General features: G+C 52.1%; 1 protein-coding gene across 2 annotated transcripts in view; it reads left to right on the top strand.

The window, feature by feature from the left end:
* The window catches only part of TEAD4 (TEA domain transcription factor 4), an 89,253-nt gene that overhangs the window by 31,888 nt on the left and 30,027 nt on the right, over positions 1–27,338 (top strand). For both annotated transcript variants that reach the window (XM_063639916.1, XM_063639915.1), the window contains exons 2-4: positions 1,736–1,990; positions 21,175–21,239; positions 22,338–22,400. In XM_063639916.1, coding sequence (XP_063495986.1) covers positions 1,736–1,990; positions 21,175–21,239; positions 22,338–22,400 — 383 coding nt within the window. The remainder of the gene's footprint in view (positions 1–1,735; positions 1,991–21,174; positions 21,240–22,337; positions 22,401–27,338) is intronic.

Raw genomic sequence — 27,338 nt, 5'->3', positions numbered from 1 at the left:
TGAGGGGCTGCCCAGACTGTTTCTTTTAGAAAGAGCCTGAGTCGGGAAGGGAACAGGAGAATAGTGACCTACATTATATTGTATATGCATTTTAAAAAATTTTTCATTGTGGTTAAAAAAGACCACAAAATGTGCCATCCTAACCCTTTTGAAGTATACAGGTTGGTAGTGTTAAGTATATTCACATTGCTGCACAGCAGATCTCCAGAACTTCTTCATCGTGCAAAACCAAAACTCTGTACCCCTCAAGTCACAACTCTGTATCTTTCTCCCACGAGCCCCTGGTAACCACCATTCTACTCTCTGTTTCTATTTGACCACTTAAGAAAATTTTTTTTTTTAATTTTTAGTAGAGATGAGATCTTGCTAACTCCTGGACTCAAATGATCCTCCTGCCTCAGCCTCCATAAGTGCTGGGATTACAGGTGTGAGCCGCTGCACCCTGCCAACTACTTTATATTTGTTTTATTGTATTTGTTTATTTTGAGACAGAGCCTTGCTCTGTCACCCAGGCTGGAGTGCAGTGGCACAATCATGGCTCACTGCAGCCTTGACTTCCCAGGCTCAAGTGATTCTCCCCCCTCACCCTCCAGAGTAGCTGGGACTATAGGTGCAAGCCAGCACACCTGGCTAATTTTTTTTAAATTAATTTTTTGTAGAGATGGGGTCCCCCTATATTGCCTAGACTGGTCTGAAACTCCTGGGCTCAAGGGATCCTCCTGCCTCAGCCTCCCAAAGTGCTGGCAGTATAGGCATGAGCCACTGTGCCTGGCCTATTGTGACTGCTTAGATACCTCGTCAGTGGAACCATGCGGTGTTTGGGTTGTTTTGTAACTGGCGTGTTTCAACTCAGCATAATGTCCTAAAGGTCTGTCTGTGCTGCAGCACGTGTCCCGGTTGCCTTGCCTTTTAACGCTCCTTTTTCACTGTAGGTATAGACCACATTTTGTTCATCCATTCATCCATTGATGGACACTTGGTTTGCTTCTACCTTTTGGCTCTTGTGAATAATGCTACCATGAACATGAGTGTACACATATATCTTTGAGACCCTGCTTTCAGTTTATTTGGGTATATATCCAGATATTGGGTCATATGGTCTTGCTCTGTCACCCAGGCTGGAGTGTAGTGGTGGGATCTCGGCTCACTGCAACCTCTGCTTCCCGGATTCGAGTGATTCTCCTGCCTGAGCCTCCTGAGTAGCTGTGATTACGGGTGCCCGCCACCACACCTGGCTAATTTTTGTACTTTTAGTAGAAACGGGGTTTCACCATGTTGGCCAGGCTGGTCTTGAGTTCCTGACCTCAAGTGATCTGCCTGCCTCAGCCCCCCAGAGTGCTGCGATTACAGGCGTGAGCCACAGCACCCGGCCTGCACCATTTTGCATTCCCACCAACAGGATCCAGGATTTTGCATGCTTCTTGCCCAGGGTTGATTTAACATCAGTGCATCCCTGGCACTGCATCCTTGTCTCCTACTTCTCAGCCCTTATCTGGGTTCCTTGATATCAGGGAGTGCCTAGGTCATTGTGCTCATTCGACAGCTGGGAAGACGAGCTCTCCAGAGGGGAAATGACCTGTTCGAGACCCCAGGCCTGATTCTCACAGATCTTTTCACTTCATGCTTTGCTTCCTGAGCAACTGATTTGGGCTCTGGCACTCCCCGGAGTGCCTTCATCCCACGGCCTACACAGTTCTTCCACTTCTCACCCGGGCTGTGGTTCCTGTCCCCACAGGTCCAACGGGCGCTCCTCCAAGCGGAGCCTTGGAGGGCAAGGCCGGCACCATTACCTCCAACGAGTGGAGCTCTCCCACCTCCCCCGAGGGGAGCAACGTCTCTGGGGGCAGTCAGGCACTGGACAAGCCCATCGACAATGACGCAGAGGGCGTGTGGAGCCCGGACATTGAGCAGAGTTTCCAGGAGGCTCTGGCCATCTACCCGCCCTGCGGCAGGCGCAAAATCATCCTGTCGGACGAGGGCAAGATGTATGGTAAGGAGCCCGTCAGGTTCAGCCCTGTACCTGAGGCTGAGGCAAGGGACCGACACCAGACCCTTGGGGTTCCTGCCGGGCCACGGAAGGGGATGACCACTTGGGGCTTTGTCGGGTGGAGACTGCTTTCTTCCTTGTAGGCTCCCAAGGGATGGGGGCATCTGAGGAGAAGCCTGTGAGGGGGTGTGGAGGGTGGGGCCCCTGGCGGCGAGCAGAGGTGGGAGTGGGAATCTTGGAAAGGGCGAGTCTGGGTGGGGTAGAACGTCCCCCCAGAGCAGGTGGGGAGCACCCCACAAGCTGTACCCCAGCCGGTGCCTGACCAGCAGGCTGCCCACCTTGGCTGTGAAGGATGCTCACTCATCCCTACTTTCCCTCATTCACTCACTCATTCATGCAACAAACACATGCCGAATCTTCTGTGTGCCTGGTGTGGGTTAGACAGGTCTAGTCCCAGCCTGTCATGTGGGGTGCGAGGAATGTGAGCTCACAGATACCTGCTCTGCAAGGCAGGCTGGAGAGATCCTAGGAGAGGCAGAGTGCTGGAGACCACTCCCCTAGGAAAAGACCCCCCCAACCCAGCAGAGGGTCACCAGAAACGGCTTGATCTTTGTGATTGGCTGGGGTTGCAGAACACAACAGAAACTATCCAGTGCCACATGGGAAGGACCAAGCAGTTGGCTTGGGGCCACGATGACTTTTGGATGGAAGAGGGGGCATCTGGAAAAATGAAGCAGGGGCCGGGCATGGTGGCTCACTCAAGCCTGTGATTCCAGCACTTTGGGAGGCCAAGGTGGGAGGATCACTTGAGGCCAGCAGTTTGAAACCAGCCTGGGCCACAAGTGAGGCGCCATCTCTAGTAAAAATAAAAACAATTACCCGGGTGTGTTGGTGCTAGCCTGTAGTCTCAGCTACTGGAGAGGCTGAGGCAGAAAGATCGCTTGAGGCCAAGAGGTCAAGGCTGCAGTGAGCCGTGACTGCACTGTTGCACTCCTGCCTGGGTGCCAGAGTGAGGCTCTGTCTCAAAAAAAAAAAGAAAAAAGAAAAGTGAAGCAAGAATAAAAACTGAATAGCTGTTGGAAGGCCCAGATCAGGCTTCTGTTCCCGTTGGAAAGTCCTCTAGGAACCCTAGCTCAAAACAGTGGTCTTGGGGCAGGAGCAGGAGCCCTGAGTGGGTCTCTAAATGGCTGAAGTCAGTGACAACGGGGCCCCTGCCTGGCTCCAACACGGTGGCCCCAGACCAGCTGCCCACCCCCACGGGTTTCCATTCATTTCTTCCCCACACCCAACACCGGTGCCACCCCCACCATTGTTGCTTTGCTCGGCTTCCCTAGAGTCTCCCTTACTTCTGGGTCGGCCCTCCAGACTGTCCCTGCTCTGACCACTTCTTGCTCTGATAGTTGCTTATTTTTTCCTTTTTCTTTTCTTTTTCTCTTTTTTTTGAGATGGAATTTTTCACTCTTGTTGCCCAGGCTGGAGTGCAACGGGCGCAATCTCAGCTCAACGCCACCTCTGCCTCCCGGGTTCAAGCGATTCTCCCACCTCAGCCTGCCGAGTAAGCTTGGATTACAGGCATGTGGCACCACTCCTGGCTAATTTTGTATTTTTAGTAGAGACAGGGTTTTTCCTTGTTGGTCAGGCTGGTCTTGAACTGCAGACCTCAGGTGATCTGCCTTGGCCTCCCAAAGTGCTGAGATTACAGGTGTGAGCCACCGCACCCGGCTTTTCTTTTTTTTTTTTCCTTTTTTCTTTTTCTTTTTTTTTTTTTTTTTTTTTGAGAGAGAGTCTTGCTCTGTCGCCCAGGCTGGAGTGCAGTGGAGCAATCTTGGCTCAATGCAGCCTCCGCCCCATGGGTTAAAGTGATTCTTCTGCCTCAGCCTCCCAAGTAGTTGGGTCTATAGGCGTGCGCCACCACGCCCAGCTGATTTTTGTATTTTCAGTAGAGATAGGTTTCACCATGTTGGCCAGGCTGGTCTCGAACTCCTAACTTCAAATGATCGGCCTGCGTCGGCCTCCCAAAGTGTTGGGATTACAGGCATGAGCCACTGCACTCGGCCTATTTTTTTCTTTTTTACAATTACATTTATTTTATGTGCATAGCTTAAAACATAAAATTGTAGTACAAGGTTTAAAGCAGAAACAGAAGTCCTTTGGGCCTCTTCTGCTCATTCCCAAGTGCAACTTCCTGGATCTTCCTAGATGCCAACTCTTTCAACTCCTTCATCTTTTATTTTATTTATTTATTTTTTGGAGGCGGAGTCTCATTCTGTCACCCAGGCCAGAGTGCAGTGGTGAGATCTCGGCTCACTGCAAGCTCCGCCTCCCGGGTTCATGCCATTCTCCTGCCTCAGCCTCCTGAGTAGCTGGGACTACAGGTGCCCGCCACCATGCCCGGCTAATTTTTTGTATTTTTAGTAGAGACGGGGTTTCACCATGTTAGTCTGGTTGGTCTCGATCTCCTGACCTCGTGATCCGCCCGCCTCGGCCTCCCAAAGTACTGGGATTACAGGTGTGAGCCACCGCGCCCGGCCTCATCTTTTTATTCTACCATTCGCATCTGTATTTCTTTTTTCTTTGCATCTGTATTTTTTTTTTTTTTTTTTTTTGAGACAGTCTCGCTCTCTCACCTGTTGCTCAGGCTGGAGTACAGTGGCACAATCTCGGCTCACTGCAACCTCCACCTCCTGGGTTCAAGTGATTCTCCTGCCTCAGCCTCCTGATTAGCTGGGACTACAGGCATGTGCCACCATGCCCGGCTAATTTTTTGTATTTTTAATAGAGATGGAGTTTCACCATGTTAGCCAGGATGGTCTTGATCTCCTGACCTCATGATCCACCTGCCTTGGCCTCCCAAAGTGCTGGGATTACAGGTGTGAGCCATCATGCCTGTCCTTGCATCTGTATTTCTAAATAAAATACTTGAATGTGTTTGTGGCAGTTAAGATAAAGTTTGTCTTTAACAGATCCCAAATAACAGTGGCTTATATAAAGGAAATTTCCTTCTCTCTCCTGTAAATGTCTGGAGGGTAGATAGTCCAGGGAAGGTGTGGCAGCTCTGCTCCATGAAGCTCTCATGGACCCAGGATGCTTCTGTCTTGTGGTTCTTGAGCATGCCTTCCATTGTGAATGTTCCCTTAAGGCCCAAGCAGCTGCTTCAGCTCCAGGAGTTACATTGCAGCTAGCAGACAGGAGAATGGGATGAAGAAGAGTGACCTGGATACATTTAAGGAAGACACTGGGAAACTAACCCCTGAAATATTTACTGGCCAGAACCCATCCAGGTGACCGTACTTAGGAGCGAGAAGCACTGGAAAATCCAGCAATGCGCTGCCATAGCCATCTATAGCTGTAGAAAAGGGGATAGCAATTAGAGGGGAGGGACTGGCTGTCTTTGGCACTTTTATTTTTTGGTCTTGCAATTCTAGACATTCTCTGTTGACTTACTATGGAAATTTAGGACTGAGATCTCTTTTATCCCTCAAATCCTGTGTTTTACTCCCCACCTAGCAGCTTTCGTGCTTCTTCCCATAGTTTGTTTTTTTTGGAGACATAGTCTCCACCCAGGCTGGGGTGCAATGGCACAATTACAGCTCACTGCAACCTCAACCTCCTGGGCTCAAGCAGTCCTCTTACCTCAGCCTCCTGAGTAGCTGGGACTACAGGTGCATACGATCATGGCTGGCTAATTTTAAAATTTTTTATGAAGTCCAGGCGCAGTGACTCACGCCTGTAATCCCAGCACTTTGGGAGGCCGAGGCGGGTGGATCACCTGAGGTCAGGAGTTCGAGACCAGCCTGGCCAACATGGTGAAACCCCGTCTCTACTAAAAATACAAAAATTAGCCGGGCGTCGTGGCGCATGCCTGTAGTCCCAGCTACTTGGGAAGCTGAGGCAGGAGAATCACTTGAACCCAGGAAGCGGAGGTTTCAGTGAGCCGAGATTGCGCCACTGGACTCCAGCCTGGGTGACAGAGTGAGACTCTGTCTCTAAAGAAAAGTAAAAAATAAAAAACTAATTTTTTTTTTTTTGAGATAGAGTCTCGCTTTGTCGCGCCCAGGAGTCCATCTCAGCTCACTGCAATCTCCGCCTCCAGGGTTCAAGCAATTCTCCTGCCTCAGCCTCCCAAGTAGCTGGGATTACAGGCGCCTGCCACCAGGCCTGGCTAATTTTTTTGTATTTTTAGTAGAAATGGGGTTATCACCGTGTTGATCAGGCTGGTCTCGAACTCCTGACCTAGGTGATCCACCCACCTCAGCCTCCCAAAGTGCTGGGATTACAGGTGTGAGCCACCACGTCCGGCCAAAAAATAAATTTTTTATAGAGCTGATGTCTCACTGCCTTGTGTAGGCTGGACTTGAACTCCTGGGCTGAAGCCATCCTCTTGCCTCGGCCTCCCAAAGTGGTGGGATTACAGGCATCGCCACCTGCCCAGCCTTCCTACATTTTTTGATTAAATTTATATTTGAGACTTTAGAATTTTTACAGAGTAAATATTGGTCACAGCTGTTCCATATAGTTTTCTGTTTCTTTTCTCATACAGCTTTTTGGTTTTTCTGGAGATAATGTTCTTGATGTTTTTCATTTGGTCACTTGTTTCTACATCTATCATTAGTTTATCTTTAAACTGTTCAGAAAAGAGTAAAATTCTCACTCTTTTTTTTAATTTGTTTTAAGAGACCATCCTGGCTAACACGGTGAAACCCTGCCTCTACTAAAAAAAAAAAAAAAAAAAAAGAGGCAAGGTCTTGCTGTGTCATCCAGGCTGGAGTGCAGTGGCATAGTCAAGCTCACTGCCTTCCTACAGGCTCAACCTCCTGGGCTGAAGCGATCCTGCCACCTCGGCCTCCCGAGTAGTTAGGATTACAGGCAAGCATCACTATGCCTGGCTACTTTTTTCATTTTTTGTGGAGACGGGGTCATGCTGTGTTGCCCAGGCTGATCTTGAACTCCTGGGCTCAAGCAGTCCTGCCTGGGCTTTCCAGAGTGGTAGGATTACAGGAGGGAGGCACTGCACCTGGCCTAAAATTCTCTTAATATGGTCCAGTATACCAGGTGATCTACGATTTTTTTTTCCTAAAAGCCTCCTGGAGGCCTCCGCCCTCCTGCTTTATTCTGTGCCAGATGCCCCACAGGCCTGTTGCACAGCTGTCATTCAGGGATTTTCTTGTTTTTTTTTTGGGAGGCAGAGTCTCACTCTGTTGCCCAGGCTGGAGTGCAATGGCATGATCTCGTCTCACTGCAACCTCCGCCTCCCAGGTTCAGGCAATTCTCCTGCCTCAGCCTCCCGAGTAGCTGGGATTACAGGCGCCTGCCACCACGCCTGGCTAATGTTTGTATTTTTAGTAGAGACGGGGTTTCACCATGTTGGCCAGGCTGGTTTCAAACTCCTGACCTTAGGTGATCCACCTGCCTCGGCCTCCCAAAGTGCTGGGATTACAGGCGTGAGCCACCGCAGACTCAGGGTCCCAGCAGACCCGGCCATCCTGGGATTTTCTTCCTCTGCATCCTGTGAAGTCCCTTCCACTTCTGCTTGTGAAGTTTTGCTTCTTACTTTTAGCACTTGGGGAAGCGTCACGGGGGAGACAGCTGTGTGTGGAGCACCTGGGGGTGCCTGGTGTGGTATTGGGTGCTTTGCAGAGGTGGTTCCCATTTAGCCAGGAGGGACGCAGCCTCTGGGACCCCCAGGCTCTTTCCTCTGCTTTGGTGGAGGAGGGGATGGGTATAGATTGTATCTTAGGTGTGAAATGAGAAAGGGCAGGGGGAGTGCAGGGAAGGGCAAGCAGCTTGGCTGGGGAGCCGTGGTGTGTGCTCTGGACCCTTCACAGGGCAGGTCTGTGTGCTTTAGAGGCAGATATAGGCCGGGAAACGTAAGTGTGCATGAGGCATCCAGCAAGGGGCAAGGGCGGAGGGCGCTATGGGTGTCTGGGAGGGCCCCGTAGAGATGCCAGAATGCGCTAAATCAACAGACATCTGTGGAATTGAGCACCCCTGGGGACCAAGGGCTTTGAGGACTTGCTTCTTGCAGGTGTGTGTGTGTGGGAGGGTGTGGGGGTGTGTGTGTGTATGTTAAAATATATGTAACATTTTTCATTTTAATCTTTATAGTTACTCAGTTTATAATTTGATGGCATTAAATATATTCACGTTGATGTACAGCCATTACTACCACCCATCGCCAGAAATATTTCATTTCAAACTGAAATTCTTTACCTTTTAAACAATAATTCCCCATTCTTGCCATCCTCCCCACCCTCCAGCCCTGGCAGCCACTCTTCTGCTTTCTGTCTTTATGGGTCTGACTCCTTTAGTTACCTCATATAAGTGGAATCATACAACATTTGCCCTTTTGTGACTGGCTAATTTCACTTAACACAAGGTCCTCAACGTTTATCTGTATTGTAACCTGGGTCAGACTTTCCTTCCTTTTTTAAGGCTGAGTAATATTCCATCGTAAAGACTACATTCTGTTTATCCGTTCATCTGCCGACGGACATTTGGGTGGATGTTTAGTTTTATTTAGTTGTTATAGGTAGATGTTTCTGTCCCTGCTTCACGTATAAAGATACTGGGGTTAAGAGACTGTGACCAAGCCTGGGGAAGCGCCAGGCTGTGGATCTCTGGCAGGCCTTGGGTTGGAATTCTCTTTGGCAGGAGGGAAGCCACTGACTCAGGGAAGCAGACTGAAAACGGTTTGGCAAACTGTCCTGGCCATGTTGGCATCTCGGATGCTGCTCCTCCCCTGTGCTGAGACCCAGGGAGGGGCATGGGGTGGGGATGCTCGGGAGGGCCTGGAGGAAGAGTGAGGAGGGGCAGAGGCGCTGCTTCACTGCGCTTCATAACACACCAGCGCTCCCAGCATCCTGGGCATCCGTGATCTTTTGGTCCTTTCAAGGGTCCCTTCAAGGAGGGAGGAATGGCACCTCTGCTTGCAGACGCAGAAGTGGAAATTCAGGGAAGCCAAGAGTTTTTCCCAGTCTCTCAAGTTGGAAGTGGAGAGAGGGACTTTAACCCAGTTCTCCTGCCTCCGAGCTTGGCGTTTCTCTGTTGACTGAATGGCCTTGCTCCTCCACTGCCTGGCCCTGGCTCCAGGTGGGTCAGGCCCTGGGCAGGGCCCTGGAGGCTGTACTGCAGGCTCTGACAACCACCCAGCCCCCACAGCACCTGTCCTGCATGAGAATAGGTTCTGCTGGGATCCAGACACCCGCTCACCCCGTCTCTTCTTACCAGTCCCGGGGGCCGAGCCAAGGCAGGACTGCGTGGGGACTGATGGAGGGCTCTGAGCAGGCAGAGCTGACCAGCCCGGCTGGGAGCTATAGATAGCTCTGAGCTCACCCCCAGTGTGTGGGAGGGCCCTCTGGGAGGCGCAACGGGAGGCCGAGCTGAAGCTGACTCAGACCTCAGCTCACCGTGGCTGCTCCCCTCCTGTCTTCTCATCTTCCCTTGGGGGATCTGCGCTTCCCATCCTCTGTGTACCCCAGCCCCATTCTGAGCCCCCAGCTGCTTCCAGCATCCCCAGAGCTCTGGTCTTTTCTTCCCCCTCACTTCCCTGCATCCAAAGGCCACCAGCTCCTTTCCAAGTGGGCCGGCCTGTGGGGTACGGGGTGGGGCTAAGAGGATGATTCCCAACCTGGGGACCTGGCCTTAGCTGTTTGAGGACAGGGGTTAGGCCTGCTCCGAGCTCTGGCCACGGCACATCCAGCATAGGACACACTGACCAAGGCCAGACAGACATGCAGATGACATGCAAAGCAGCACGACAGATTAACACCTGCTATTTCTGAGCTGAGTCTCCCACGCTTGTTGGCTCCGGCCCTCCCCTTGAGCACCTCTTACTCTCCTGGGCCGGCTCCCGACCCCAGGGTACTTGCCTTCTCCGGCTCACAGCCACTTTCATTTCTGCCCTGTCACTGTGTGACCCTCCCCCTGGCACAGCCAACGCTGGCCATTCTGACCTCCTTTGGCCAGGCTCACAGTCGGCCTAGCCTAGCGTGCACGTGGTGGGATTCGAACAGATTCTCGCCCCCTTCTGCCTGCTCCCCGCCTTCCCCACTCCTCACACTCAGTGCTGGCCGGGTGGGCTCACGTTCCGCCTCCTGCCCTCTGGAGGGCTGTGGCTGGCTCTGGGGTTTCCTTTGCATTCACCCCTTTCTGCCTCCTACGCTTCTCACCTTCCTGAGGTTGCTCTTGACTTTCCCGAGTCTTCCTGCCTCTTCTTTCCCTGCCTCTCTCTCTGCGTCTCCCCTCCTGTGTCCCAGGTGGGCCATCCTATTAGCCGCCCGTCAGTTCTCATTAAGTGCCCGCCCCCACTGGGCAGGCCGGGCTGAGGCCGTGTGGTCTCTGCTCTCCGCGACTTCACAGTCTAATGAGAGGGGCAGGAGAAACTTCTCTGGACAGTTAGCCACCCAGGCAGACACCGGGGTTGGCCACAGCCGATGTTAACCAGATTTATCTTGGGAGTTTTCCTGAAGGAAGCAGAGCTGAGGGTGGCTGCTTGTCTTGTTGTGTTTTCTGTTGTTTATAACAGAATACCTGAAACTGGGTAATTTATAAAGAAGGAGTTTATTCCTTACAGCTACAGAGGCTGGGAAGTCCAAGGTTGAGGGTCTGCATCTGTGAGGGCCTTCGTGCTGGAGGGGACTCTGCAGAGTCCCGAGGTGGTGCAGGCATCCCGTGGCGAGGGGACCGAGTGTGCTTGTTCAGGCCTCTTCTTCCTCTGAGATAGCCCCCAGTCCCACTCCCGTGCTAACCCGTTAGCCCATTAATCCCTGAGTGGATTAATCCATCATGAAGGCAGCGCCCTCAGGGCCATATCACTCCTTAAAGGCCCCACCTGTCAATACTGCCACAGGGGGGATTAAATTTCAACATGAATTTTGGAGGGGACAAATATTCAAACCATAGCAGTGCTCCAGGCAAGGGGGCGGAGAGATTGTGAGCATCAGCCTAGAGGTGAGACTTCGCATGGTGGGTTTGGGGGACCCTGGTGGAGGGTCTGGGTGAAGCACTGTTGATTCGCCAGACGCTGAGTTTGGGACTAGATGGAGCACGTTGAGGGTCTTTTCAAAAGGTGACGGGACAGAGGTCAGGGAGTCTCACCTGGACTCCTGCCCCCACTTCTTCACCATGGCCTCATTTGCAGGATTCTCTGCTCCTCTTTGCTTTGTTGCCCTGTGGGTTTCCAGCTGCTCCCATGCTCCTCCCTACGGCCTACAACCCTGACTTCAGGTGCCTGCAGGCCTGATGACAGGAGTGTTCAACTCTACTCTGTCCCTGAGAGCTGGCGTGACCTTGGGCACGTTATTTAACCTCCTTGGGCTTCACTTTCCTTTTGTAAAGTGGGGGTCATGATACTACTGTCTTTGTGGGGGGTGTTTTGGTTGCATTTATTTTATTGTGAGAAAAATATATATTACATAAAATTAACCATTTAAGCCATTTTTATGTGTGCAGGTCAGTGGCATTAAGTACATTCACCTTTTTGTGCAACCATCATCACCATCCATTTCCAGAACTTTTCCATCATCTCAAATAGAAATTCTGTACCCATTAAACAATAGTTCCCCATTCCCCTCTGACCCTATAGCCGCTGGTAACCTGTTCTATTTTCTGTCTCTATGATTTGCCTATTCTAGGCATTTCATAAAGGTGGAATCAAGCCAGCCGCGGTGGCTCACACCTGTAATCTCAGCACTTTGGGAGGCCGAGGCGGGTGGATCAAGAGGTCAGGAGTTGGAGACCAGCCTGGCCAACACGGTGAAACCCTGTCTCTGCTAAAAATACAAAATTACAAAATTAGCTGGGTGTGGTGCTACCTGTAATCCCAGTTACTCGGGAGGCTGAGGCACGAGAGTTGCTTGAACCTGAGAGGTGGAGGTTGCAGTGAGCTGAGATCATGCCACTGCACTCCATCCTGGATGACAGAGTGAGACTCCATCTCAAAAAAAAAAAAAAATGTAATCATACATATTTCCCCTTTTATGTCTGGCTTATTTCAGTCGGTATAATGTCCTTAAGGTTCATCCATGTTGTAGCGTGTGTCAGAATTTCCCTCTTTTTTAAGGCTGAGTAATATTCCATTGTATGGATAGATTGCATCTTGCTTATCTGTTCACCTGTGGATAGTCATTCGTATTGCTTCTACCTTTTGACTGCTATAACTAATACTGCAATGAACATTGGTGTACAGGTATCTTGAGTCCCTGCTTTCAGTTCTTGTGGGATTATAATTGCTAGCTCATATGGTAATTTTATGTTTAAGTTTTTGAGGAACCACCAAACTATTTTCCACAGCAGCTGCATCATTTTACATTCTCGCCAGCAATGAACAAAGGTTCTGATTTCGCACATCCTCATCAACACTTGTTATTTTCCATTTTTTGGATCATAGCCATCCTAGTGGGTGTGAAGTGCTATCTTGTGGTTTTTGATTTGCATTTCCCTAATGGTTAGTGTTGTGGAGCCTCTTTTCATGAGGTTATTGGACTAAGACATTGCCTTCTAGTGTTGTAGTAGGGATGAGAGCACACAGTAGGTGCCAAATGCACAGCACAGGGGTGAAGGGAACATGTACCTGCCCTCAAGGAACTCACAGTGTGGTGGGGGAGCATGGGTAGGACGGACGCTGAGGTAGGAATGGGCATGCCCTCTTGGGTGGGGAGTAGTGCAAGCTTCTTGGGGCTTCCTGGAGCTGTGGCCTTGAAGCCTGGCTGATTTCACCAGAAGCCTCAGAGCCCTCCAGGGACAATGGTAGGAACAGCTCAAATGTCAGGCCCAGTTGCTGCCTTCTCAGGCTTCAGTCAGAAGTTCCTTCTCCACAAATAGCCTCCTCCTCCAGCCCCAGGTGTTTATGGCTTCAGTTGATCCCTGGATAGCTGCACCCCCCCACCCCACACACATCCCGGCCCCCGCTTCCAGGCCATTGGGGATTATGGTGGGGCAGCGAGGGTGGGCCCAGCCTCCTCTCCCTGAGCCCCAACCTACAGGGGTGCAGTGTGGCACTTGCTCACTCCACCAGAGGCCTCCAGTGAACCAAAGATGTCCACGCACACTTCCACCCACTCTTGGGTGGGGAGGCTTGTGCCCTCAGCTCCTCAGTCCTTTTCAAGTTTGAAAGCTAATAGCATTCATTATAACAGGGCTTCGTTAACGATATTAACCATAATCGCTGACTTTGCTGGCCCTCTGCTGAGTGGTGTGTGCGTTACTTACTCCATGCCATTTAATAGTTTATGGTCTAGGGGATGGGCTGCCATGGAGAGAGGGGACTCAGCGCAGAGGAAGTGAGATACAGAAATGACCTGGCCCAGGCAGGATTTTGCAGCTGGGGTAACGATTTTAATGGTGCTATGTGACGGAGGTGGCCGGCAGGGTGTGTGTGAGGCTGGGTGTGGGGCTAGGAGAAAGCGGAGATTCCTCGTGGATGCTGCATCGGGAATGCTCCACCCTCAGCCTTTAGGCCAAGGCTCCTGTTTCTCCATGGGCAGCCTTTGCCGCTGGTGGGGTGGGGCTGTGGGTGTGAGCTGGGGGCTGTTGGACACATGTGCTCTGACAGATGGGCCCACAGTCTGGCAGGGGTGTCCTTCCCATCCCCACCCAGACCTGCCCTGGGGTTGGCCGAGGCCACCTGCCACATTGCAATGCGCAGCTGCCTGACTGGCCTCCTCCTTCCCCAGCCTGTGTTCTCAGCCACCAGAGGGAGAAGGCCTGCGGTTATGCAGCTAGGGGCAGAGCTGGGACAAGGACAAGCCCCTCCCACCGCCACCACCTCAGCTGGGTGCTTTACAAGTTTCTCACTGCCATGGCCCTTCTGTGCCGGCCTTCACTGTGGTTCCCACGCTCTACCTGTAGGCCCACGCTCCCTACTCCCTTCCGCTCTTGCCCCTGACTCTGGGAGCCTCCTAGTGTCTACATGATCCAGGATACGTTGGCTCCCACCAGCTCTGGGTACCACTGTCCATGAGTGGTGGGCAGGACTTCAGGTCCAAATAGTTGGATCTCCCTCCAGGACCTTACCTCGTGCAGAGACTTAGGAATTGGGGGATTGATCCAAAGAGAAGGAGCAGCATCGTCCCTTGCAGAGGAAGCTCAGCCCTGTTGGGGGAGTATATCCTGGGGGGAAACAGCCAGCATGTAATACTCTCAAAGCACTGGGGACAGCCTTAGAAAACATACCTTCTCGTGGTGCCTGGGACACTAGCAAGCCATGAGACTGTGAATAAGTCATTTCCCCTCTCTGGGCTTCCATTTCATCTTCATCAGGCTAATTAGGACCTCTAGAGTCACGTGGTCCAGCCCTGCTTCTGAGAGAAGTGACCTCCAATTCCCTGTTCATTCGGAGTGGTACCATGCAGTAGCCACAGATGGGCACTGGCACCAGACTACATGGACCCGAATCGCAGCCACATGCTTGCCTGCGACCCTGAGGAAGTTTCTCAACCTTGCTGTTTCCCTGTCTGTAGCGTGCATGACAGTACCACCCTCACGGAGCTGTTGTGAGGATCGAAAGGGTGAATGCAGATAAAGCTGTCACAGGATACATATCCGTATCTGCACAGATACTTGTACTGATGAGGTGTGCAGCAAGTGTTCATTGTCATTAACCTTTTCACAGGAGTGACAGGCCACAGCAGCTCCCTCTGTGTGTAAAGCCTGGATTAGATGCCAGCTGGCCTGGAGGCAGTGAAATGGCTGCATTGACCTCTAGAGCACCCCTGGTGGCAGGAAGGAAGCTGCTTGGTTCCCTGTGGCTCACACACCCACAGACACCCCACACTTCACTCCCCCACAGGCGGTTCTCAACTGGCGGCATCACCCCTGACCAGCACAACGAGGCTGGAGGGTCTGAGATGAGCCAGCAAGGGAGAGGAGGAGGAAGCTCCACAGACAGCCAAGGGAGAAGCACAACTTTATTTTTTATTTATTTATTTATTTTTTTTGAGATGGAGTCTTGCTCTGTCGCCCAGGCTGGAGTGCAGTGGCGCGATCTCGACTCACTGCAAGCTCCGCCTCCCAGGTTCACGCCATTCTCCTGCCTCAGCCTCTCCAAGTAGCTGGGACTACAGGCGCCCGCCACCACGCCTGGCTAATTTTTTTTGTATTTTTAGTAGAGACGGGGTTTCACCGTGGTCTTGATCTCCTGACCTCGTGATCCGCCCGCCTCGGCCTCCCAAAGTGCTGGGATTACAAGCGTGAGCCACCGCGCCCGGCCTACAACTTTAACAAATACAAGCCTGGAGGACAGTATGCCAAGTGAAATATACCAGACACAGAAGGACAAACGCCGAGAGGGCACACTTAGAGGTGGAATCTGAAACAGTGGAGCTCACAGTAGCAGAGAGAATGGTGGTTACTGGAGGCCGGAGCACGCATGATGGGGAGATATTGGTCAAAGAATACAGTTACATGGGGAAATGTTTTTGTTTTTTAGTTTTTGTTTTTCTGTTTTGTTTGTTTGTTTTAGACAAGGTCTTACTCTCTCTCCCTGGCAGAAGTGCAGTGGTGTGATCACAGCTCACTGCAGCCTCAATCTCCTGGACTCAAATGACCCTCCTGCCTCAGCTTCCTGAGTAGCTGGGACTACAGGCATGTGCCACCATGCCTGGCTAATTTTTTATTTTTATTTCTATTATTTTTATTTATTTTGTTTATTTATTTTTTTTGAGACAGAGTCTCACTCTATCGCCCAGGCTGGAGTGCGGTGGCACAGTCTCGGCTCACTGCAAGCTCTGCCTCCCGGGTTCACGCCATTCTCCTGCCTCAGCCTCCTGAGTAGCTGGTACTACAGGCGCCCGCCACCACGCCCGGCTAATTTTTTTGTATTTTTAGTAGAGACGGGGTTTCACTGTGTTAGCCAGGATGGTCTCAATCTCCTGACCTCGTGATCCACCCGCCTCGCCCATCCAAAGTGCTGGGATTACAGGCGTGAGCCACCGCACCCAGACTTATTTTTGTTTTTTTGTAGAGATGGAGTGGGGTCTCACTATGTTGCCCAGGCTGATCTTGAATTCCTGGGCTTGGGCAATCTTCCTGCCTTAGCCTCCCAAAGTGCTGGGATTATAGGTATAAGTCATGACACCTAGTCAAGGAGGAATGTTTTTGGAGACCTATTGCCCAGCGTGGTGACTACAGCGAATAATAACGTATTGCATTTTTCAAAAGTGCTAAGGAAGTAAATTTCATGTTCTCATCATGAAAAATGGTAAGTATTTGAAATGATGGATATGTTAATTTGTTTGATTCAATCATTCCATATTATATGCATATATCATAACATCACTTTGTACCCCATATATACAGGTTGAGCATCCCAAATCTGAAAATCCAAAATCTGAAATACTCCAAAGTTGGAAACTTTTTGAGATGTGACCCTCGAAGGAGATGCTCGTTGGACCATTTTGGATTTCGGATTTTAGGATTAGGGATGCTCAGCTGGCCAGCATATAGAGCAGATAGCCCCCAAATTTGAAAAAAACCCAAATCTGGAACACTTCTGGTTCGAAGCATTTTAGATAAGGGCTAGTCAACCAGTATGCACAGTTTAAAAAAGAAAGAAAAGCCAGGCGTGCTGTAATCCCAGCACTTTGGGAGGCTGAGGTGGGCAGATCACCTGAGGTTGGGAGTTCGAGACCAGCCTGACCAACGTGGAGAAACCCGTCTCTACTAAAACTATAAAATTAGCTGGGCGTTGCCTGTAATCCCAGCTACTTGGGAGGCTGAGGCAGGAGAATCACTTGAATCCGGGAAGTGGAGGTTGTAGTGAGCCAAGATCGTGCCATTGCACTCCAACCTAGGCAACAGAGCGAAACTCTGTCTCAAAAAAATGAAAAATGAAAATAAAAATAAATAAGAAAAAAAATACAAAGATGGGCCAGGTGTGGTGGCTGATGCCTGTAATCTCAGCACTTTTGGAGGCTGAGATGGGCAGATTACTTGAGGTCAGGGGTTTGAGACCAGCCTGGCCAACATGGTAAAACCCTGTCTCTACTAAATACAAAAATTAGCCAGGCGTGGTGGTGTGCACCTGTAATCTCAGCTACTTGGGAGGCTGAGGTGGGAGAATAACTGGAACCCAGGAGGTGGAGGTTGCAGTGAGCCGAGATCTCACCAACTACACTCCAGCCTGGGCAACAGCGAGACTCCATCTCAAAACAAACAAAACAAAACAAAAAAGAAGACGGCTGAGCCTGCCTTAGACCCCTTGGTGTGGCTCCTGTCCCGCCCCATTACTAGCCTCTCGGCTAGAGCTGAGATGGCCTTTCTAGCAGCACAGCCCTGGAACCTTGTGGCAGAGGGTGAAGGTAGTTGTGGGGTGGTGGGCAGTGGCTCTTTGCAGAGGCTGAGTCCTCTGTGATGTTTTGGGTGAGGGTCTCAGCCGATGGGGGCCAAGGCCTCCCTACTGCTGCTCACCACAGGCTGCAGAGGAAGCAGCACTGTTACGGGGCGGTCCTGCCTGATGAGAGAAGGTTCCATTAACTAAGCATCCTCGCTGGGCCAGGCCTCGGGCCATATTCAAGCACCTGAGCCAAGAGTCACACCTGGGCAGTTAGTCCTAGATCTGCTGTGGGTGATCTGGTGCAATTCTCTGGCAAATAGGTATAATTACCTGCCCATTGCAGGGAGGAGGTGGATTTACTGCGAAGTTAATGAGGTTTACGTGTTAGGACCCAGCATTTACATGGCCCCCTTCCAAGTCCCTAAACTTAATTTTTGTTTCATTGAAGTGTAACTGACATACAACAAACTGTACATGCTTAAAGTGGTCAAGTTGATACATTTTGACAGATGTATGCACCTGTGAAGCCAACACCACCATCAAGATAATAAATATGTCCGTTGCCCCCAAAAGTTTTTAACTAATTTTGTGTTTTTAAAATTCTTTTTCCCAAAGAGAGCTTCCCAACTGCTAAACGTCTTAGTCTTCACAAAAGTCTGGGTTTGCTCATGTACAGAAAAGTTCAATGAGACCAGGATAGGACAGCGCTTTAAAAGTTACGTTGGACTAATCAGAAGTAAAAGGTTATTTGCGTGTATTTACCTGACTCCTTTGTCTTAGAAGGATGTCCCGTAACTAAAACAGTTATGGGACATCTGACCAGCATCTTAGCATTCACTCCCTCGTCATTCAGGCAGCAAGTATTTATTGAGCGCCTACAATGTGCAGGCAGTTTTCTAGGTGGTGAGTATAAACAAGTGAATAAATAGACCAAAAACCCCTATTCGCATGGACTGTGGTTCCGATGGGGGTGAGGGCACAGACAGTACTCAAATAAGTTAGATTATGTATTATGCTAGAAGGTGCTATGGAGAAAAGTAAAGGTGGTGGGTGCCAGGGTGGGCAGGTAGGGGTATAATTTCAGCCCTCAGTGGGGTGGTCAGGGAAGAGAGAGTGGCATCCAAGGGGTGCAGGTGGTGTGGGACTCTGGGGCAGAGTGTTCCCTGGAGGAGAAACAGGAAGCACAAGGACCTTAGTGGGGCAGGTGTGGGCCTGGTGCATTCCAGGACAGCAAGAAGTTTAGGATGGAGCGGGTGGACTAGATCAGAGAGGTGACTGAACTGGGGTGGCCAGATCCTGCAGGGGTTTCCAGGCCATTGTAAGGACTTGGACACTGTTAATCTGGGGCAGATGGAAGCCATTGGAGGGCTTTTGAATTTCGATAGGGTCGCTGCGGCTGCTGTGTTGAGCATAGACTGGGAGCAGGGAGTACAGGTGGAAGGTGATGATTCTAATCCAAGCCGGAGATGATGGGAGCTTGGACCCTGGAGGGTACAGTGGTGCACAGTGGCTGAAGGAATTCTGGATAAGTTTTGGAGGTAGAGCCACTGGAGATGCAGACTTGAACGGAGGCCTAGTCTCTTCCTCTGAGCTGTTGAGAGTCTAACAAGGAAAGACAGACATGGATGACTGACGAGCACACGATAACCTGTGTGCAAGGGACGGGCCGGAGGAGCAACCAAGAACTGTATCCCAGATGGTCTGCCATCCCCATCCCTCCGGCCACACCATCACCCACTTCACAGCTCTTGGGAACCTCTCTTCCTCCCTCATGCTTTTCCTTGCCCGCAGACTAGTCTCTGAGCTGGGTCACTTACTTGGGCCTGGAGCATGTTCATTTTACCGAAAAGGAAACTGAGCCACAGAGGTTCTCACTCAGCCAACGCTGACGTCTGTTTCCTACATTTGTAGAAATTTGGAAAAATCTGCAGGAAAAACCTTAAAGGAACTAGATTTAAGAAGAGAAGGCTGAGTGAAGGTCCTTAAAGGGAAGAGACGTACCATGCTGCCAAAGCTCATTTGTGGAGCTGCCAGGCTCTAGCCTGGCTCGCCAGCTCCCAGGTCTGTGGCCCTAGTTCGTTCACCCACCAGTAATAACTTAGACCTGAGATGCTGCATGGGTGGCTTTAGTTAGACCTAGGGTAGAACTGTCAACCATTCGCTGGACCACCAAAGTCTTTCCCTAGAAAGCTTTGAGAGGAGACATCTTGTGGACTCAGGGTTTTATGTGCAGATCAGCCCACAGACAGTGTCCCGAGACTCCGATTCTCCCCGCCCTCCTTCCTCTGACACAGACGAGGCAGTGGTCCCAGGCCAGCAAACCTTTTCTGGCAGATAGTACCTCTGGAGAGTAGCCTCTTAATTTGGCCTTGGCATTGGGGAAAGGTCAGCTGGGGGGGTCAGCTTGGCCTTGGCCGTGCACTCTGGTTACAACCCAGGTGGCAGGCAGCCCACTCCCCTCACCTCCCCGGGCATCAGCAGCTGCCTCCCACAGACAGCCGCAAGCCATCCAGGTTCTGCAGGACAGGGCGGGCTGGCAGCTGCTCCCTCTGATCCCCCCACTCAAACCCTCTTGCTCTGCCTCTCTTCATCCAGTGCTTCTCTGTATGGTCTAACACTACCCAGGGGTGAAGGGCCACCAAGGGCTTGCCTGACCACCCAGCCCGAACTGGCCCCCAGTCCTCTGAACACGTCCCTGTCCGTAGCACCCATGGATTCCATTGTGTGGGCACATGCCGCTCCTGAACTAGGTGACGCTTTGAAATAAGGAACCCCTTTCCATCATCTTTGTCAGTACTGGAAGCCATGGACGCTCTTTGGGGTTTTCCAGGCTGCTTCAGGCACAGCAGCAGTCCCTCAGGGGCTGGGCCCGTGAGGAGTGCTCAGCCTACCTTGTTGAGGGGGTCTGAGTCAGCCATGGGGCTGCACATGTGCACTGACCGGCTTTTCTTTATGAGCAAATGGGCCCAGGCCTCCTCTCCGGGGACACTAAGTGTCTCCAGCAGTTGCACCCCCCCCATGCCCGCTGCTGCCTGCAGACAAGACAAGAAGTCTGGACGCTGCTACTTGTTGACAGAGGCGGAGGGCATGGTGGCAGTCACACAGGGCAAGGCCAAGGGCCGGGCACCTCCCTGGAGCCTCCCAAGTGTGAAGAAGGCCCAGGAGAAAGTGTGGGGAGAGGAGAGGAGGTGGCCAGCGCTGGGTGAGGAACGGTGCCGGGGGTCAAGGGAGGCTCTGGAAGTTCTTCAGGCTGTGCGTGTTGGTGGCCATGGGCCCTGTTAACCTTGTTCTTGGGTTTCAGTCCCCACAGTGAGGCCTTGTCTTCCTCTCGCTGCTGTGAGATCCCTGTGATCCAGGGAGGGAACCCACAGAATCCTCACCCCACAAATCCGCTTAGGATGGGCAGAGAGTGAGGGCAGGGCTCCTCCGCAGAAGGTAGACCCCTTGGTGTGGCTCCTGTCCTGCCCCATTACTAGCCTCTCGGCCAGAGCTGAGATGGCCTTTCTAGCAGCAGAGCCCTGGAACCTTGTGGCAGAGGGTGAAGGTAGTTGTGGGGTGCTGGGCAGTGGCTCTTTGCAGAGGCTGAGTCCTCTGTGATGTTTGGGGTGAGGGTCTCAGCCGATGGGGGCCAAGGCCTCCCTACTGCTGCTCACTACAGGCTGCAGAGGAAGCAGCACTGTTACGGGGCCGTCCTGCCTGATGAGAGGTTCCATGAACTAAGCATCCTCGCTGGGCCAGGCCTCAGGCCATTCAAGCACCTGAGCCAAGAGTCACACCTGGGCAGTTAGTCCTAGATCTGCTGTGGGTGATCTGGTGCAATTCTCTGGCAAATAGGTATAATTACCTATAATTACCCCCTCGCTGCTTCTGGCCCTTTGTCCTTCTCCCCGCTGAGAGGCTGCTGGTGTCTCTGCAGGTCGGAATGAGCTGATTGCCCGCTACATCAAGCTCCGGACAGGGAAGACCCGCACCAGGAAGCAGGTGGGCCTCAAGAGATGGGTAGGGGTCCCAGGGGTGGTACCCCAGCACCAGCCTGCCCCCAAGGTGGGCCAGGCCCTCCCAGGACCAGACGCAGGCTTTCGAGGGGCGGCAGCTCTGGATGAGTTATCCCTGTTGGGCGTGTCACGGGTGGTCCAGTTTTCTTTTTTTTTTTTTTTTCTGAGACGGGGTTTCACTCATGTCGCCCGGACTGGAGTGCAATGACGCGATCTTGGCTCACCACAACCTCCGCCTCCTGGGTTCAAGCGATTCTCCTGCCTCAGCCTCCCGAGTAGCTGGGGTTGTACTCACCCGCCACAACACCCAGCTAATTTTTTGTATTTTTAGTAGAGATGGGGTTTCACCACGTTGGCGAGGCTGGTCTTGAATTCCTGACCTCATGTAATCTACCCGCCTTGGCCTCCCAAAGTGGTGGGATTATAGGCGTGAGCCACCACACCTGGCCGGGTGGTCCAGTTTTCTTGGCGTCCCTGCTGCCATCACTTAGGAGGAAGCCCCTCGCCTCTCTGGAGAGTCAACAGCCCCCTCTCATCCTTCTCCAGGATGCTAGGACAGACAGTAAAACGTTAGCACCACTTTTCTTTTTGTTGTTGTTGAGACAGAGTCCTGCTCTGTTGCCCAGGCTGGAGTGCAGTGGCGTAATCTCAACTCACTGCAACCTCCGCTTCCTGGGTTCAAGCAATTCTTCTACCTCAGCCTTCTGAGTAGCTGGGATTACAGGAATGAGCCACCACACCCAGCTAATTTTGTATTTTTAGCAAAAATGGAGTTTCACTATGTTGGCGAGGCTGGTCTCGAACTCCTGACCTCAAGTGATCCACCTGCCTTGGCCTCCCAAAGTGTTGGGATTACAGGTGTGAACCACTGCTCCCTGCCGGCACTGCACTTTTGAAATATCGCCAGCTTCTGGATTAGCTGGGCAAGGCAGGACTGAGGGCCCACCAGCTGACCCTTTCATTCATTCATTCATTTGGTTTACAGATGTGGGTTGAGGGCTGTGGAGGGCGAGAGTCAGGAAGCCAGGCTGGGGAACACAGGTTGTTGGGAGGTAGAGACAGGAGCCCTCTCTCCCTGCCACAGGTCTCCAGCCACATCCAGGTGCTGGCTCGTCGCAAAGCTCGCGAGATCCAGGCCAAGCTAAAGGTAAGGAAACTGCAGTGGGGCGGCTGGAGGGGTCAGGAATGGTAGCTTTCTCCAGCAGCATGTCTTCCCTTTGGGGTCAGGGCGTGGCTGCTGGTGTGCGAGTCAGTGTGCTTCTCTCTTTTGAGGAAAGCCCGGTTGGGCCTGTAACCTCTATCCCATCCACACAAGAGGGCCAAGTGTGTGGACGCCTGGCTCCCCACACCCTGGGAGCTACAGGCCAGGCTTCTCTTGGGATCCCCCCTTGCTGGCTCCTGCTTAGAGGGGCTCACATGGCTTAGAACAGCCAGATCACCCGCCAGCCCTCATTTCTTGAGGGCCTCTTAGTGCCCTCGACCAGAGCATGCGGAGTGGCAGGGGGATGGTGGGGGCGCCTGCTGTGGGGGTGAGGGTGGCGTTTACGGTATTGTGGGAGCTGGGGAACCTGCTTCCTGCCATGTGGGACCGGGGGTTCCTTCCCTTCCCTGGGTCAGCCCCGTCTTGCAGGGCCTCTGCTGATAGGTGATGGCTCTGGGGGGCCTGATGTTGCTGGCATTCCCCTCGGGGTAGCCCTGCTCCCCACAGGAGTCAGGCCTCTGGGACCCTGGAACCAGGGGCCTTTGGGTGAACACTAGGAGGGAGGGAGCTCTCCATCAGGGAGGTGATGACAACAGAGCCTGCACAGCCAGTTGGTGGGAAGATCTGACATTTGAGGCATTAAGTCTAGACCATTTATAAACATTTTTATTTATTTCTTTTTAGAGACAGGATCTGTCTCTGTCACCCACGCTGAGTGCAGTGACGCAATCATAGCTCACTGCAGCCTCGACCTCATAAGCTCCAATCATACTCCCACCTCAGCCTCCTGAGTATCTGGGACCCCAGGCAAGTGCCACTGCACGGCCATTTTTTTCTATATTTTTATAGAGACGAGGTCTCCCTATTTTGCCTGAGCGAGTCATAAACCCCTGGGCTCAAGAGATCTTCCTGCCTTGGCCTCTCAAAGTGCTGAAATTATAGGCATGAGCCACTGGGCCTGGCCTGCAAACATTTTTTTTTTAAAGCAATGTAGCCCGTTTTCTTATTTTCCCCCAACAAAATATCACCCTGATGTGTTATCAGAGGAGCCGTTGTGGTCAAAGCTAGGTGGGCAGGGCTCCTCTCCTCCCGCGAATCCTTTCCCACCCTGTGGAACTTGAACTCTAGGGGACCTCAGAACCCAGTTTACAAGCTACTGGGAGGCTAGGGGCGGTGGCTCACGCCTGTAAGCACTTTGGGAGGCTGAGGTGGGCGGATCACTTGAGATCAGGAGTTCGAGACCAGCCTGGCCAACATGGTGAAACCCTGTCTCTACTAAAAATATAAAAAGTAGCCAGGTGTGGTGACGCACAGCTGTAATCCCAGCTACTCGGGACTCGGGAGGCTGAGGCAGGAGAATCGCTTGAATCTAGGAAGTGGAGGTTGCAGTGAGCCAAGATAGTGCCACTGCACTCCAGCCTGGGCAACAGAGTGAGACTCCATCTCAAAAGAAAGCCACTGGGCTAGCTGGGCATGCACGCCTGTAATCCCAGCTACTTGGAGGTTGAGGCCAGGAGTTGGAGGCTGCAGTTAGCTGTGATTGCACCTGTGACTGGCCACGTCAGCCTGGGCAACATCGTGAGACCCCATCTCTAAAAATATTTTTTATATTAAAGAAAAGCCACTGAATTAGATGACCTTGAAAGTTCCATCTGGCCCTGGCAGTTCATGATCCTGACACTGGAATCTCGGAACGAGTGGGTGGGAACCACAGACCTTTCTGCCTCCTAGGAAGCCACACCCCACTGCCCACTCAGTTCCATTCCTCCTGCCATCAGCCCAGCTGTTCCCCGAGCCCCACAGCTGTGGCCTGGCACCTCACTCCTTTTTCCCTGGGACAGCTGACCAGCCCTCAGCTGTTGCTCCCTGCCTCTCAGCCTCAGCTCCCACAGCCAAGGAGCCCAGCCCTGCTCCCTGTTTCCCCTCTTTGGTCTGCCTCTGACTCACCGGGACCCTGCACGTGACCACGGTGAACAGACTTCCCACTGCTGGGTTTAGGGCAATCCCTTGGGGGCCAGCTGTGTGGCCCACATTTGCTTCAGGGAATTGTACTTGTGCTTGTCCACAGGTTCTGACCTGGGGCCCAAGGACAGCCTTCAGTGGATGGCTGGACAGACACCAAGGGGAGCCATAAACTCCTTAAAATATGCAAATTTTCATGTATATGTGAGTTTCCTTGGAGAGATTGCTGTGAGGATTTCGTCATATTCTCAAAGGATCTAGAACCCGAAGTGATTAAGCTCTGGGTTGGACAGTGATCCAGTAGAAACTCCTGAGTGAGAGGCTGGGTCCTAGGCCTGGCTCTGCCCCGTGGCCATGGGTGCTTGGGCAGAGTCACTGGGACCTCCTGGAGCTCCAGTTTCCTCATCTGTAAAGTGACAGGCGAGCAAGGTGACATCCAAGTTCCCCTCCCGGCCCCAGTTAGTGGCTCCCTGGCTCCATTGCCCGGCCACTGCTGTCACTCCCCATCAGGTCCTTCCCACTTCCTCTGACCCCTGCCCCACCCTGCCCAGGCCATGGTTTCCTGAGCCCCAGCCGTTTGTTTAGATCGAGTATCCAGGAAGGCAGGCACTGAGCAGATGCAGCCCCGGCCTCGTGATGCGGTTGTTAAGTGCCAAGGTCTGCGGGCTCACAGGGGTGCGCCTGCCAAGTCTCTCATGCCCTCCTGTGGGGAGAGGTCGGGGGCTGGCCTGGGCACTTTCCTCCTGAAAATTCCAAGTGTCCTGGGAGGAGACATACCCTTAGACTTACTAGTTAGCTCCCTCTTGTTAGAGACAACCTCTGAGAGCAAAGCCCAAGTTTGTCCCCAAAAGGACAGTGGGGAGGGGGCTAGGAAGGGTCAGGGACAAACCTCATCTATTTCACTGCTTTGTCCACATTAACAATGACCCACTACTCAGAACAGTTCCCCACTCCCCACCACCCTCTATGGTGCGTCTCCCCCGACCCCTTCGTTTGCATGGCCCCCCGTGTGCCAGTCTGGTCCAAGCTCACCTGGTCACCATCACCACTCTCAGCACCCTAGTCACCCAAATTCTCGGAGCCTCAGTTTCTTCATCTTAAAGATCCTACTAGTCCTGCCAGTCTCACAGGACTCAGTGAGGTTGTGTTCTTGAAAACCTTCCGTGGGCTGCCTGGTGCCACATGGGTGAAATGGTCACCTTGAGAGGACGAGTGGAAGGGCCTGCTGTGTTCTGGCTCCACACCTGCACGGCACCAGGATGGCGGGGGAGCACTGAGCCTCCGGGCTGCGGTGCTGCCCACCTCATGGAGCTGTGGTGTGGACTGCAGGGAGGCATCCCTCAGAAGAGCTCGCGAGCTGCAGGGCTCACCGTGGCTTCCCGGTTTCTGTTTTTAGTTTGTTTTTTAGAGACTCCCGCTCTGTCGCCCAGGCTGGAGTGCAGTAGCGCTGTCACAGCTCACTGCAGCCTCGACCTCCTGGGCTGAGGCGATCCTCCTGCCTCAGCCTCCCAAGTAGTTGGAAGGTTCTCAACCTTTCTATCACTTAAGGGAGATCCAGGTCTACCAAGTTAATTATTATTAGTTATTCAATAATGGCTTTATCTTTGTCATTAAAAAAAAATTCATGGCTGGGTGCAGTGGCTCATGCCTATAATCCCAGCACTGGGAGATCGAGGTGGGAGGATCACTTGAAGCCAGGCGTTTGAGGCCAGCCCGGGCTAATGAGATGCTGCCTGAAAAAGAAAAATAATCATAAAGATATTTATTTATTTATTTATTTATTTAGACAGATTCTTGCTCCGTTGCCCAGGCTGGAGCGCAGTGGTGCAGTCTCAGCTCACTGCAGCCCCTGCTTCCCAGGTTGAAGCAATCCTCCCACCTCAGCTCCTTGGGTAGCTTGGCCTACAGGCACACACCACCACACCTGGCTACTTTTTGTATTTTTTGTAGAGACAGGGTTTCGCTAAGTTGCCCAGGCTGGCCTAGAACTCCTGGGCTCAAGCGATCTACCAACCTCAGCCTCTCCAGGTGCTGGGATTACGGGCATCAGCCACTTCCGGCCAGATAGCAAATTTCTAATCAGAGCTCCTGAGTTGACTCAGTTGAGTCATTTAGCCCTGATAAAGCTGCAGACAGTGAATAATAATACTTGCTGTTCCAGGCTGTGTGTGTGTGTGGTCTTATTTTGGATAATCCCTGCTGGGTACAGTAACACATGCCTGTGGTCCCAGCTACTCAGGAGGCTGAGATGGGTGGATCATTTGAGCCCAGGAGTTTGAGGCTGTAGTGAGCCATGATTGTGCAGTACTCTAGCCTGTGCGACAGAGTGAGACCCTGTCTCTGAAAAGAAAAAAAAAAAGACACAATTTCCATTAAGCTTCTTGAGATAGGGAATGTTGTGTCATTGGTTTTGAAGACCTTTGGAATTCGGGCACTCAGGATGGAAACCACTGGCTTATACAAATATAACAAACGATTACTATTGTTACCCGTGCCATCCAAGTGGCTTTCCCTGTGTGCTTATTTGTTCCGGGCCTATTCAGGGTGAACCCATCCTCTGGGGTCTTGGAACCTTTGGAGGGCAGACAGTGGGTGTTTACATTCTGGCATGTGAAAGAAGGGTGAGTCCCAGGTGCCTGCAGTGCCCAGGGAGATCCTTAGGGCAGGACTGAGGCAGGTGGGGCCACAGGAGATGGTCTCTTGCCTCCCGACAGCCCGTGTGGCCAGGGATGATGCTTCCTGTGCACTCGAGGAGGGATCCAGCAGATATTCATGCATCGTTTTCACAAGACAGGTGCTGAGCTAGGCACCCGTGGTAGAGAGGTGAGCAAGGCATAGAAGACCCTTGTTCTCAACATGGCCCTGTAATTAATAAAATGACAGATAACGTCTCTGTAAGCTCTGATGAAAGAAGCAGGGCAA

The sequence above is a fragment of the Symphalangus syndactylus genome, chromosome 5 (assembly GCF_028878055.3).
Source record: "Symphalangus syndactylus isolate Jambi chromosome 5, NHGRI_mSymSyn1-v2.1_pri, whole genome shotgun sequence".
Lineage (NCBI taxonomy): Eukaryota > Metazoa > Chordata > Mammalia > Primates > Hylobatidae > Symphalangus > Symphalangus syndactylus.
This window is presented reverse-complemented; position numbering and strand designations above follow the sequence as displayed.